Genomic DNA, 15718 nt, shown 5'->3' on the forward strand with positions numbered 1-15718 from the left:
CTCTGTCTGATTTCTCTGTCTGATTTCTCTGTCTGATTGCTCTGTCTGATTTCTCTGTCTGATTGCTCTGTCTGATTTCTCTGTCTGATTGCTCTGTCTGATTTCTCTGCCTGATTTCTCTGTCTGATTTCTCTGTCTGATTGCTCTGTCTGATTGCTCTGTCTGATTTCTCTGCCTGATTGCTCTGTCTGATTTCTCTGTCTGATTCCTCTGTCTGATTGCTCTGTCTGATTGCTCTGTCTGATTGCTCTGTCTGATTGCTCTGTCTGATTGCTCTGTCTGATTGCTCTGTCTGATTGCTCTGCCTGATTTCTCTGTCTGATTTCTCTGTCTGATTTCTCTGTCTGATTGCTCTGTCTGATTGCTCTGTCTGATTGCTCTGTCTGATTGCTCTGTCTGATTGCTCTGTCTGATTGCTCTGTCTGATTGCTCTGCCTGATTTCTCTGTCTGATTTCTCTGTCTGATTTCTCTGTCTGATTGCTCTGTCTGATTTCTCTGTCTGATTGCTCTGTCTGATTTCTCTGTCTGATTGCTCTGTCTGATTTCTCTGTCTGATTGCTCTGCCTGATTGCTCTGTCTGATTTCTCTGCCTGATTTCTCTGTCTGATTGCTCTGTCTGATTTCTCTGCCTGATTTCTCTGTCTGATTGCTCTGTCTGATTGCTTTGCCTGATTTCTCTGTCTGATTTCTCTGTCTGATTGCTCTGTCTGATTTCTCTGTCTGATTGCTCTGTCTGATTGCTCTGTCTGATTTCTCTGCCTGATTGCTCTGTCTGATTGCTCTGTCTGATTTCTCTGTCTGATTTCTCTGTCTGATTTCTCTGTCTGATTTCTCTGCCTGATTTCTCTGCCTGATTTCTCTGTCTGATTTCTCTGTCTGATTGCTCTGTCTGATTGCTCTGTCTGATTTCTCTGTCTGATTGCTCTGTCTGATTGCTCTGTCTGATTTCTCTGCCTGATTGCTCTGTCTGATTTCTCTGTCTGATTTCTCTGTCTGATTTCTCTGTCTGATTTCTCTGTCTGATTGCTCTGTCTGATTTCTCTGTCTGATTGCTCTGTCTGATTTCTCTGTCTGATTGCTCTGTCTGATTTCTCTGCCTGATTTCTCTGTCTGATTTCTCTGTCTGATTGCTCTGTCTGATTGCTCTGTCTGATTTCTCTGTCTGATTGCTCTGTCTGATTGCTCTGTCTGATTTCTCTGTCTGATTGCTCTGTCTGATTTCTCTGTCTGATTGCTCTGTCTGATTTCTCTGTCTGATTGCTCTGTCTGATTGCTCTGTCTGATTGCTCTGTCTGATTTCTCTGCCTGATTTCTCTGTCTGATTGCTCTGTCTGATTTCTCTGTCTGATTTCTCTGTCTGATTTCTCTGTCTGATTGCTCTGTCTGATTGCTCTGTCTGATTGCTCTGTCTGATTGCTCTGTCTGATTGCTCTGTCTGATTTCTCTGTCTGATTTCTCTCTCTGATTGCTCTCTCTGATTGCTCTGTCTGATTTCTCTGTCTGATTGCTCTGTCTGATTTCTCCGTCTGATTGCTCCGTCTGATTTCTCTGTCTGATTGCTCTGTCTGATTTCTCTGCCTGATTTCTCTGTCTGATTTCTCTGTCTGATTGCTCTGTCTGATTGCTCTGTCTGATTTCTCTGTCTGATTTCTCTGTCTGATTGCTCTGTCTGATTTCTCTGCCTGATTTCTCTGTCTGATTGCTCTGTCTGATTGCTCTGTCTGATTTCTCTGTCTGATTGCTCTGTCTGATTGCTCTGTCTGATTTCTCTGTCTGATTGCTCTGTCTGATTTCTCTGCCTGATTTCTCTGTCTGATTTCTCTGTCTGATTTCTCTGTCTGATTGCTCTGTCTGATTGCTCTGTCTGATTTCTCTGTCTGATTGCTCTGTCTGATTGCTCTGTCTGATTTCTCTGCCTGATTGCTCTGTCTGATTTCTCTGTCTGATTTCTCTGTCTGATTTCTCTGTCTGTTTGCTCTGTCTGATTGCTCTGTCTGATTGCTCTGTCTGATTGCTCTGTCTGATTGCTCTGTCTGATTGCTCTGTCTGATTGCTCTGCCTGATTTCTCTGTCTGATTTCTCTGTCTGATTTCTCTGTCTGATTGCTCTGTCTGATTTCTCTGTCTGATTTCTCTGTCTGATTGCTCTGTCTGATTTCTCTGTCTGATTGCTCTGTCTGATTTCTCTGTCTGATTGCTCTGCCTGATTGCTCTGTCTGATTTCTCTGCCTGATTTCTCTGTCTGATTGCTCTGTCTGATTGCTCTGTCTGATTGCTCTGTCTGATTTCTCTGTCTGATTTCTCTGCCTGATTTCTCTGTCTGATTTCTCTGTCTGATTGCTCTGTCTGATTGCTCTGTCTGATTTCTCTGCCTGATTGCTCTGTCTGATTGCTCTGTCTGATTGCTTTGTCTGATTTCTCTGTCTGATTGCTCTGTCTGGTTGCTCTGTCTGATTGCTCTGTCTGATTGCTCTGTCTGATTGCTCTGTCTGATTTCTCTGTCTGATTGCTCTGTCTGATTTCTCTGCCTGATTTCTCTGTCTGATTTCTCTGTCTGATTGCTCTGTCTGATTGCTCTGTCTGATTGCTCTGTCTGATTTCTCTGTCTGATTGCTCTGTCTGATTGCTCTGTCTGATTTCTCTGCCTGATTGCTCTGTCTGATTTCTCTGTCTGATTTCTCTGTCTGATTGCTCTGTCTGATTTCTCTGCCTGATTTCTCTGTCTGATTTCTCTGTCTGATTGCTCTGTCTGATTGCTCTGTCTGATTGCTCTGTCTGATTTCTCTGTCTGATTGCTCTGTCTGATTGCTCTGCCTGATTTCTCTGTCTGATTTCTCTGTCTGATTTCTCTGTCTGATTGCTCTGTCTGATTTCTCTGTCTGATTGCTCTGTCTGATTTCTCTGTCTGATTGCTCTGTCTGATTTCTCTGTCTGATTGCTCTGCCTGATTGCTCTGTCTGATTTCTCTGCCTGATTTCTCTGTCTGATTGCTCTGTCTGATTGCTCTGTCTGATTGCTCTGTCTGATTGTTCTGTCTGATTGCTCTGTCTGATTGCTCTGTCTAGTTGCTCTCTCTGAATGCTCTGTATGGTTTTCTGCATTGATCTCCAAATATCTGAATGTCGCAATTAGGATCTGCCCACACCCTCCACACTGGATCCCCTTGTTTCCTTGCTTTAAGTCCGACAATATGGGAAAGAGTGGAGCTGAGAGTTGGCCTAGGCCGGCTGGCCCTCACCACTTTATATTAACTGGATGATTAGCAGCATTTGCACATCAATTATATCAGTAATTTTATCATAATTATATTTCAGTACTTCAGAGTCTTGGCTTTCGAATTAGCCTATATTCAATACACAAAGAGTAATAGAACTATGAAAAACAGGGTGTCACAAGTATGTCCTGCAATAAAAAAACACTTGGTTGTGGTTCATTAGCATTTAGCCTTAGGTCATCGATTCCTTTTGCTGCCATTGAGGCTACGCTTGTCTGTGACAATCGGTGCTTATAAACCCAGAGAGCGCTAATAATAAACTAGGATTCTAAATAATCAACAATGCCCGGGGATCGTGCTAACGCCCGGCCAATACAAACTAATGCTCTGGGGAAATAGATTTTGGGTGAGTAGTAGTATTATTATCTGAAGAAGTCGTATCGCTTTCCATGTTGTTTTCTAAATATGATTATGCTTCAATAAATATACTGTCATTGATAAAGGTAATGAAATCGCATCGATTAAATTGTGACCAGCAGTGGTGTGGCCCTAGGACTATATGTAAATTGCACTCTCGCGAGATCACGCAATGCTTGAAATTAATTAGCCTCAGTTGTGCCTTTCAACATCACAATAAAAAAAGAGCTAGTGCATAATATCATCGGGAAAATAAAGTATGGTGCTTGGAATCTGAGCTATTTATCTTAGAAATAGCCTGTCCATGAAGAGCTAATGACACTGATTCCTTTGCCATCTTCATTGGTTCTCTGGAGTTGTCCTACTTTTGCCTGCCACTAGCCTTATTATCGTACATGTAGTCGATAAATATGCGGTAAGAACACACAACACGGAATATGTAAATTGTGACGTCATAATTTTCAAGCCCATACCATTGAACATTTCTGTGGTAGAGCTCTGGGGAAATCCTATAAACACCAACCAATGTCTGTCTCACCATGTCAAAAAATGGCTCATTTGAAAGCCAAGATATTGAAGAACTTGAATAAGCGGGAACAGTACTGATATAATTTATGTACTTTAAAGAGCCTGGAATATAAATTTGCAATTGTAATTTGTTCAGTGTAAGAAATAAGGAAGGGATCAGTTACAGAAAGGCTGAAAAATACAGCTGCTTTGAAATAACTGTCAGTAGACGTCCTTGATAGCAAAGTAGAGAACAAATCCAATTTTATGATGACAAAAAAGCAGTGCAAATATCTAATGATTTAAATAGTTTGCACAAGACAGTCCTATTGCGGTGTGTCTGACCAGAGATGTACTTTAGCATTTTATGTTGCTGCTCATTAAATGGTATAATATTTTTGACATCATGCATTTATTTGTATTGTTCCTCTGCTTTCTATTGAAAGCTGCGGTTGTACTCTGTAATAGTGTGTAGTTGCTTTGAATGACAGACAAAATGAAATAATCTTGGTTTAAATTTTTACTTGATTTATTTTAGATCAGAGTCGTCGTGTTCAGGCCAATCGTTTAGCCATAAATCAAGAAAAAGAGAGGAATGACGCAATTACCAGTAAGTGTCATCAAGAGGTATATATGTGTATAAAGATATACTGTACTATCCGAATGCATGACATTGTCCGGGTTATAAAAAGGTTTTTCGACAAAAGATTTATTTTTATTTAACATATACAACATTTACCATTTTAAATGAAGGTGATTGATTGTTTCTATGGATATCGGGCCAATGCCTAATTCAAATATTAGAAAGCTTAAGGCATGGCAAAAACCAATTGTTGAAAAATATTTCTTACTTCTTGTGCTATACATTTGCTCAAAATTTAAAACAGCTTATAAACAGTGGCAGGTAAGTGTAGTTGCCATTGGCTAAGTTTCTTTACCCAATTAATTTGAGCAACTTAAGTTAGTCTAAATATATACAATCAAGTGCTTTTCATTGGTAGTTTTTATTTATATAATTGATTTATAAATTATATTATTAGAAATATAATAAAAATTATATACTTTGCCCATCTTTAGAAGGGGGCTCCCCGGTAGATATATCAACCAACAAAGTGTTATGCAATGTGTAATATCCAAAGAATTTGAATGTTGTACACAAAGTTCATTATATGAAAATGAAAATACAAATCCTGTCAAACTTCATATCATGTGAAAGTGTTAGGTGCAATTCAAATAAACTTAGAGAAAAACTAAAACAACTGTAAAGGTATGTAAATGTGAAATAATTAGCAAGTAATGGCTAGATAAAGTCAGATTTATTACAATGATTACAACGACAAATGGTTCAACACTGATACAATTACTACAAATGAGAAAACAATTATATTTTGCACTCTTTTTCGAACGAAGCAACCTCGATTCTTTTGAGTGCAAGAAATCTGCTATAACTTACCTCCAACTTGTAGATCTCTAAATAAATATGCATTGGAAAGTTGAGTAACATCTCTACCAGTTCATAGCTATATTGCTTGTAATTAACCTTCGATGATGTTATATCCTTCAGTGCAATCTGTTGGAGCTTTCAATTTTTTATTTCATTCTAAATTTGAAAGTGGGTTTTTATTTCATAACTGTATTTAACAAGGTAAAATAAAAGCTCATTGCACTCATTGATATGTTTGCTACAGTCTGCAGCAAAACTGGCTTTTTATGTGCAATAGAAGGAGTTATTTGGGTCGATCCATTGTAAGCCAAGTTAAGATAACCATAAGGATGCTATTAAATAATATGTTATAAATCTGTAAATTTATAAGTTATATAATGATAATCTATCAAATGCTACCAATATATATTCAAAAACACATGACGTAAAAAAGCTATATCTATAAGACATGCAGCAGCAAAAATTAGCATTTTTGAAACAAAAATATTTATTTCGTTTGCTCGGCCAGTTGTGTTCTGGTTGTTGCTTTTATTTGGTCCCATTATATTTTCTTTTGGCTGTTCAATACTTTCCAGTGTCTTCTGACATCAACTCTTTTTCTGCACTTCTGAACTTGTCGATATTAGGATATAAACAGTTTTTTAGCAAAGCAAAACCTATACGTGTGGCCATTTAGAATAACGTTTAGCAACATGCACTCTTGCTCATGTGTGTTAAGCACAAGTTTTAGACTGAAAATAATAGTACAGATTTTATAGTAATTGCTGAACCATTTTTCATATGCACCAAAGTATCAAGACCGCATTAAACAAAGAAGGTCTATTATGTTGCATTTTTCAATGAGGCTCACAGGAAGATATCATTCTGTTGTTGTAAGGCTTTGCATGTACTATTTTCTTCCAACTTATCATTTTGCTGGTCGAATGTCACATCTAAGAAATTTACTCTTCGTTTGTAAGGACTGTTGTAGCTTGTTGTGAATGTTTTTAAACCATTGTATTACTTCTTTTGTGATAACCATAAGTGGGTTTGTGTATTTCTATTAGCTTGTTCTTTACATTTTTAGTACATGTCTAGCTAACTTTTCCTATTTTTCAATTTTGTTGGGTTTATTTAGTCATTTCAAGCTTAAAATTGTTAAGTTATTTTACATTTGATGTCTGGTTTCTGTGTTTTAATCCCAACGTTACTTTCTTTTGGTATTTTGTCTTGGTTTAATAAAACAATGCCCTTCAGCTCATATGCTGAACTCGCTTCTAGGTCATTTCTACTAATCTTTTTTGGAAGTTTGATGGTTTTAATATAGGGATGTTTTTAGCTCAATATCAGAAATTGAACTTTTTCATTTAACTTTAAATATTCACAGAGTGCTACATGTTGTAGAGCATGATAAGTATAAGTAGTTGGCTATTCTACCTTTATGTTCAAAAGTAATTCAACCACTAAACACAAATACAGTCAAGGTCGCTATGACGCAAACCTGCTTTTACGTAAATTCTACTTAATGTAGAGAATTTATGTAAATTTTTTGCATCATATTATATAGGCAATTCCATATAATGTAAACATCAAGTGTTTTAACTCATAAACATGAAAGCTGCAGACTGTTTTGTAAGACCAGCTCATTCATTTTCCAAGCTGTTGTTGTGGTTCTTAATAACAAAATTTCATATTTGTTCGAAGGTGTGGTCAACAGACATGATCGGGAGATTGAAACCAATCAAAATAACATAGCGACTGCTCAGGGGGACATAATAGCTGTTCGGAAGACTGCTGATGAAGGAATGGAACTGGGTCTTAACACTGCCACCACAGTTAACAGTGTAGTAGAAGGTGAGTTTTATATCATACACTGCCTAGTCACACTGCATTTACATTTGTGAGCAGGTTTCTACCAAATGCCTTACATAGTATTTTTTCAAATAATGCAAATGCAGGCAGGTTTGTTTTTCTGTATGTCTATCATTCCGGCTGTTGCTATTAAAATCTTGATATTAAAATTCCGCATTTTCATGGATATAAACTCACAACGAATGCATTGACAAGTTTTTTTTCCAGACACTTTACCACTGAGCTAGAATGGCACATTGATCAGAGATGCTTTCATATACCGTATACCTCATGCGCATGCAAATTATTTTAGCGTGGTGCCTGCAGGTTATAACCGTGACATTTTTAAAGTTTGTTTCATTATCGTTATTATTTCAACTTGCATTTTTTTAAACATAAGTTAGGTATTGTGTTTGAAGTTTAAACATTATTCATTTTCCAGCACTGTTATTATTACTTAATTAGTTTCCAATCTTTATTATTAATATTATAACTTTTGAAGTTTATAGTATAAGTTTTTGAAGTTTGTTTTATTATTATTTCAACTTGAATTTTTTTAAACATAAATTGAGTACCGTGTTTGAAGTTTAAACACTATTTATTTTCCAACACTGTTATTATTACTTATTTAGTTTCTAACCTTTATTATTAATATCTTTTTTTCATTCAGCCATTTTTGGCAAACATTGTTTTCATATAATTCCAACTACAAAATACTACCATATTCTGTCATATTTTTTTATTAATCTGTTAAATACATGTATTCTCAGAAGTTACACACTGTTTAATGCCTCAAAAAAAAGAGCATGTCCCGCACAAAATCATTTCCTCATGATAGGAAGTTTGAAACGTACAGTTGTTTGATAAAGTTTGGAAACCTTTACAGTTGTTTTTATTTTCTCTTAATTTATTTCAACTACACAAAACTCTTCTCTCATGATATGTAGTTTAAAAGTTAGAATGGCAAATGTTGTTATATATGTTAACCACAAATCAATTTTCTATTCAAAGATTTTTTTATTGCCAGAGCAATGTCGGATAGCTCAGCTGGTACAGCCTATTTAAGGAAAAACCAGTTTCAAAATATTAGAGTTGCTTTCTCACATATTGTAAAGCTTTATCTTAATTACTCAAAAGTTCATCTTAATTGCTTACGGGTTCATCCTTAATACTCATCAGTTCTTTCAACTTTACATAGGCCAAATAGTCTATATATATTTCTTAGAGCTGCACAACGATTACAAAAATTGATCGCGATTAATAACTGGTCTGAACCAGTTAATCTTCGATTAATCTTAGAATTAATCTAGCTAAAACCTGCATGTTCAAAAACAAATAATACAGCTACATATGGATTAATTATATTTTAAACAATTGTTAGCAGTAGTACATGTTATGTACAATGTACATAAGTTACAATGTAATAATTATTATGAGTATGAAAACTGTCTATGAAAGTCTATAATTAAGCCAGCCAAGAGTTGAGGCAGCACAGTTTATTCACATTATCTGAATAAAGAGATGCCTTCTTCCTACATACAATATTGCCAGCTTTAGAGAATAGCCGCTCACAGGGGGCAGTAGTGCCGGTAGTCAGTAGTATTAGTTCTTGTCTGCGACAGCTGGTGATGATTTCTGCGCGGTAGGATGAGAATTAGTTAAAATATATCTTAATGATGATGTGCTGTGGTGGTAAGCAAATTCTTTCTGGCATATACTGCACTTCACTTTCTTGTTTACGCTTCCAACAACTTACAGAAATGCGCTACCTAGGGTGGAAGAAATTTTTCCGATTTCATGTTCCAATAAAGTCTCAATCTTATATTACTAATATTCTGAAGCTGACATATGATTGTGATTTTTAAAAAAAAGAAGAAAATCCATGTATAATTTACTTGAAATTTTTTTTAAAATAAACAAAAATAAACTGTAAGATATTAAATAATACTGAAATCACTTTTGTTGCTATTACCTAGAAACATGTTCAAACAACTAACAACATGGCTGCTTACAGCTAGATCGGCACGGCGCTTGTGCATTGTATAAACAAGTTTTATGTTTGCGACTCACTTTGTTTTCATAGTTGAGTGCAAAATAATTGTGGTTTAATTTATTGGCAAGAAAGTGTTGCTTGTCATAATATTTATTTGCTAGTAAATTAAATGGTAGTAACCTGCTACGCTAGTATTACTAACGTATGGTACTAAACACATACCTGCCAACTCTCACGCATTAAGCGTGAGACTCACGCAATCACCCAAAAAAAATGAAAATGCGTGAGATTTTTGCCCCAATTTCCACAATTTTATATATACTATCATTGATACATCAATTGCCCCAAAACCAAATCTCACGCATTGCCCCACTCTTGGGTTGGCAGGTCTGACTAAACAGTACAAAGGAAAGGAACCACATCAAGATCATCACCTCGGTTGCATTTTAATTGAAGATTAATTGGCCCAACTCAGTTAATCGTTCATTTGTATTAGTCGCGTCAATCGTTTAATTAACGCGATCATTGTGCAGCTCTAAATTATTTATCCAAGTCTGTTTTCGGATTGTCCAGCTAGAGATATCATTATAATCAAGAATCTGTACCGAAGGAGGTTAGATCTCAGACCCTCCCATTCACCAGTCCCACACCATACCTATTTGGCCACAGAGATTGATTTGTTAGCTAATCTTTATATGTCGCTATATGGTAGCAAATACCATGACGCAACATAATGGCGTACTGTCATTAGAAGCATAACACTTATTAGCGAGCTTACTGAAACTTTCCATTGGCATTGTGCCAGGCTAATAGCAAGTGGCAGGCAACTCTCATTACTTCTCATTGTTTATAAGCTGATTTTAATACCCGGGCAATGCCGGGAAGCACAGCTAATCATTGTGATGAAATATTCATATGTGATGAAATTTAACCTACTTGTATATAAATAATTTCACTTTTTACAGAGACAATAAGAATTGCAGGTTATTCACTTGAAAGATCAGGAGATCAAAAAATATTGTTTATAAGGATTCGATTCTGAAGATTTTTTTCTTGAAAGTGTCTACTTTTTTATACTCTCCAATTAATTAATTTTTATTTAGTTTAGTTGAATTTGTTCTTTTCAATATTATTTTATATAAATAAGTCAACTAGTAATTAGCAATAAAAAGCAACTTCACTACCAGCTTGCAACAGCATGTCAATATTGTTCCAATGCTCATGAATTAATCATAAAAACCTACCTAATGTTTTTGTATCTTTTGTGCAACGGGTATTTTGTTTTTGCAGGACTCAATGATTTGACCATATCTGGTGACGGTGGACTTCACCAAGGTAAGTTTTTAGTGCTAAGTGAAAGGTAGATAATTGTTTGCTAGCATTTACTTGATATTGTGGCACTGATGTTGCTGTTGTTACACGAAATGGTCAGGTGTCAGTAAAGGTTCCACATAAGTTCAGTGTTACCACTGCAAAGAATGATTCACTCATCCTATAGGAAGCTTCAGAAGCGCATTTGTGTTCATGTCAAACAGCAAAGATGTAAGTGTGATACTGAGTGCCCATCAGTGTCCATTTTCTACCTCTGCATTTGGGCATATCCATAATTTATGACACGACAGTTGGACATATTGTTACTAAATTCACTTTCTGCATTTTAAAAATATACACCTCTGAATTGTCCCACCTAGAAGATCATGAAATGCTGAGCAAAAAGTTCCACTTTTGCTTAATTTGACCAGATCTTGAGGTCGTGAAGGCCCATTTAGGACATGTGTGGCCTCACAAAAAGACTGGTTTTTGTACATATTTTTTGTGTGCAAACTTTCTGAAGTGACTAGTACTACCCGTTAGACTTTAACACGTGAGATAGGCAAGGTGTCAAAGATGCATTTTATGAAAAAAATTAATGGTTTATTAAATGAGTAGCACGTGTCCATGGTTGAGGCTGTGTGTATGATATGACTAGCAGAGTGTGTAAGATGTGAAGCTGTGATTTTGATAAGGTTATTAGACTTACGTATTGAAATTTATAAAACACATCGCACTATTAATTAAAGTTTTAATTTAGCATAATTGCATATTCATATGGAATAAATATAACATAATAATATTCTATAAAATTAATTGTTATACATAACAACAAGCATAAGTACATAACGCTAGTTAAGATTTGAAACAGTAATACAAAATAACAAGTTATTTGGTAAAATATCTCTACAAGAATGCAAATACATGTACAATGTAACTGCAAAAGCTCTGAACAACTCAATCACTCATATCTAAAAATTTGTCCAAAGATTTGCAGTTTTATCAAACTCAGACAACACATACTGTAATTTTATTTTACTTGTGGGAGGATAGTAAGTACAGTACCGCACTCCTACAACATAAATAATCCGTTCCAAAAACGTTCACGTTATAAGGATTTTTTGTTACACGAACAGTAAAATACATGTAAATTGACTAATCCGTTCCAAGATTTTTCCAAACTCACTCCTTTGGCCATACAAAACGGAAAAACTTGACTTAACTTTTTGAATTTGATAGGCTGTACCGTAACTTCGATGTTCATTTACATGTACAATGATTTGCTTATTTATCTAAACAGCTGTGTGTACTTTTCAGTGAAACAAATAACAAATATTTTATACGTTTACTGGAAAGCAACAAAAAAATATTTTACAAAAAAGTGGTACAACCGGTTCGTCGTCTATCTGTATCCAGGGGTCAAGGTTAGCGTAAAAGAAAACTTTCGACTCTACTCCAACTCGTGACATTTGAATTGGTGGACCGACGCTGTAACACCTGCACCAATTGATCACCTTTGTATTTATAAACAATGCGCAGCTACCCTATTATATTCTATTTTGTCGACACATCTGATGATCTTTCACGACAAACTAGTTAGTTGCAAAAGTTGTATACGTATATAATATGTAGGTATAACGCTTATACGCTGTAACGCTTTTTCTTTTGCAAGTGCTGCAAGATAGATTAATGTTCAAATCAAATTTTAGAACTCGCCCGACTTAGCACTTTACATCATATGGAATTTTATGTACATGTAGTAGGAAGCAAAAACTTCATATAAATTTTTTACGCTATCTCGAATTAACCTTATAAGAGCATTATAGGAACGTCTACTGTATTTGTTTCTCCTCTACCCAGAACTGGTGTTTTTTCATTATAACAAATTAAACTCGTAGGCCTCCTAACTCTCTTTGGAAACTATTTCAAACTCTCTGATTTCCACGTCACAGGCTTTAATGATGGCCGCATAGTGATGCCCACATAGTGATTACACTTTGTCTGGTATATGACTACAACATCATCGCCATACTTGAATTTTTATTCGATTTAAATCACATCTGTAGATTTTATGATTTGTTTTGTCCTCAGGACCCTGACATAGCTAACACGCAGCTTTTCTTGACAGGCACTACTTTGCACACGATTACTTTGTTGATTTCCCTTTACTCCTAAGACACTCTTCTATCTTTGGTTTAGAGAAGTTTTATTATTACGAATTGCTTCAGGCATGGTGAGAATAATGATTGTGTTGGATAATGAACATTGAGCATTGAATGAATCTGCATTTTTTACCGCCTTCTTTCGTCTTACCATTCTTTTCAAGCTCTCTCTCAGCCCATCTACCGGTCCTTTTTTAAGGCAAGCAGGAAAGAAGTTCCACTCTAACTTAAATTCAAACTCACTTTCAAACTATCTTATGTTTGAAAAAGGGTAGCGATTTTTTAACTGCTGAGCTCTCTATCCGCAAGCTTTTACTTCCTCTACTTCTAGACACAACTTTTGATTTCCTCAAATATAACACTCATGAATTTGAATATAGAGGCTTTCCAAAAGTGACGAAGATCGGATATTACGCAAAATACTATTTACAGCTTATGGTGTAATAAATAAAAACGCTCTCAACCTTTGACTAGCCCATGTTGACTCATAAGTCAAACTGTTAGTGTAGGTAAGGTGTGAATTCATTATAAACGCTGCCTATGATAGTGTTAGCTCTTTTATATTTATGAAGACAGAATCCATCAAACATTTTATTTCTCACAGTTTAACAATATTAGAGTCCTTAAGATAATCCCATCACCAATTATGAGAAACAGACGCAATCCCATAATTCAGAGTCATAAATGATTTAAATCAATATAACTCATTAAATTACGGGTATCATGTCATAACGTATATATGACATGGTAAGACTAAGTATTTATGTATTGCAATTCAATTAAGGGCAATAAAAAAGCTCTCTTGTATATAGATTTATTTAATTAATGAATAATGAATTTTATAATATAATTTATTCACTTTGTATCAACTTCTATATATTTTTCATGTATCACGTGACAAATATATCTTATATATAAATCAATTTAACCAGAGACATAAGTTTTCGATGCCGTAATACTTTTCTGTCCTGATTTTACCCAACCTCAATATTACAATAATCCCTAAACAAATATTTAATTAATGTAATATAAGTTAGACTTTATTAAAAAGCTCTTATAGAATCATGAAAGTTTGACATGTCTTCGCATTATTGCTTGAACAAGTGCTTATAGTTTGAGAACCGTTGATCCAAATGCTGTGAAATTGTAAACATGCATGCTTGAATATGTGTATGATTAGCATACAAACGTTTCAGCACAAATCCTCTGTTTCCAAAATAACCTCCGGAGCCCATATTTTATGGATAGGTCCATATACTGTACTATAAACATCAACAACAATAGTTGACAATAGGAAGTGTGTGTCGGATGCACACTTTTGACCTCTACTAAGCATCGCCACCGTTGCTTCTACCATCTTTCTTCATTTTTCAACCCTTTTGGCTTACTCTTAAATCTCACTTCCTGTGTTATCAACTTCAACGTCCCATTTGAGCCGTTTTGGAAAGGGATTCCAATCTATGGCGGTTTCGTGATGACCACGATTAACTGTTTGTTTTTGAGCTTTTAAGAGCTTGTAATCACATTTCCACATATTTTGCACTTACAACACAGCAGAGTAAAACACGGTGAATCTTTTGATACCAAATAACTATAATGTGAATTTTGTTGCAAGTCAACCTTTAAGTTGCTAGTTTCAAATATGATTTTAGGGTAGAGACATTCTAGCTGGTTTGCTTCTTTCATTTCATGTTTTGCTAGTATCTGCAGAATTTAGTTTGAAGGTTTGCTTGTCAATGTATTTATTTACATAACTATGTAAAAGGAAATGAAAGTGCATTAACTCATATTAGCAAACTTTATTACACTAAGTGCAGCTGATAACAGTCAGTCACAAGGGCTATACAAATTCACAAAGTTCTATAAGTCCTCGATTAGTATCATGTTCTGCTATATACATACACTAGATGAATGCTTGGCATTATTTGAATAATAAAGTCTCCGTGCGGAAAACTTATTTTTATTCATTAAATACAACATTTATCATTTTAAACTTTATAGCACGAGAAAAGTGTTTTTGTGCAGTTGAAATAAATTAAGAGAAAAAATGAACAATGAGTATATGGAAGTGTGTGTATAAAAGGTTACTGTTGCAGCAGAAACTCTTTGTAATCAATGTTTTGATGGACGATACTGGTAACTCTCGATACTGGTATAAATGTAAAAATGAGATGTCGGCTTTTTTGTCCGAAATTTTGCCTGGCCGAACGGAGAGAGAATGTAGAGGCGATTTCCACTCCAGATAATACAATTTTTCTTGTGAAAAGCATGTACTTTTTACAGATTTACCAAAACCGGAAATATGACTGTAGCAACACATTTGAAATTGAAATGACACATTTGAAAATCAAATTTAAAAAATATGCTAAAGTAAAAAGAAATGGCTTTTAAAATTATTTTTAAAAAAGACAAATGCAAAAGGTAATATTAATTAATAATAAAAATGCTCATTCAGGATGTGCAATCACAAAAAAGATTCACATGCAGTATATGGTAAGAGTAATGGGAATGATAAAAATGGTTTAGCTTTGTAGACTGCTGTTAGTAGACTTGCAGTTTGAATGTCACGAGTTCAAATCCAGTATAAAGGTGATTTTTCATTGCTAAAGTTTTATCATTATAGTTTGATAAATGAACGACAAACAATGAGATTTATATATAGTTCTAAATAAATCTCAAAGCTTGTAGTCTGTTTGGCTATAGCTATTAAAATCTTAAAATTGAAATCTCACATCTTGCTGGATTTAAACTCACAATTATTGCAACCGCAGGTTAGTATTCCTATTGTCTAATCACCAGTCTACAAAGGCTCATACAATTCAAAGAGTTTACCATATATG

At 35.1% G+C, this 15718-nt stretch overlaps 1 protein-coding gene across 1 annotated transcript in view; it reads left to right on the top strand.

Moving 5' to 3' along the window:
- LOC137390368 (uncharacterized) overlaps positions 1 to 9063 on the top strand; it is a 177352-nt gene extending 168289 nt beyond the window's left edge. The window contains exons 13-14 of the mRNA XM_068076701.1: positions 7266 to 7415; positions 9035 to 9063. Of these exons, the coding sequence (XP_067932802.1) occupies positions 7266 to 7415; positions 9035 to 9063 (179 nt within the window). The remainder of the gene's footprint in view (positions 1 to 7265; positions 7416 to 9034) is intronic.
- Positions 9064 to 15718: the final 6655 nt, after the last annotated feature.

This window comes from Watersipora subatra, chromosome 3 (assembly GCF_963576615.1).
Source record: "Watersipora subatra chromosome 3, tzWatSuba1.1, whole genome shotgun sequence".
Taxonomy (NCBI): domain Eukaryota; kingdom Metazoa; phylum Bryozoa; class Gymnolaemata; order Cheilostomatida; family Watersiporidae; genus Watersipora; species Watersipora subatra.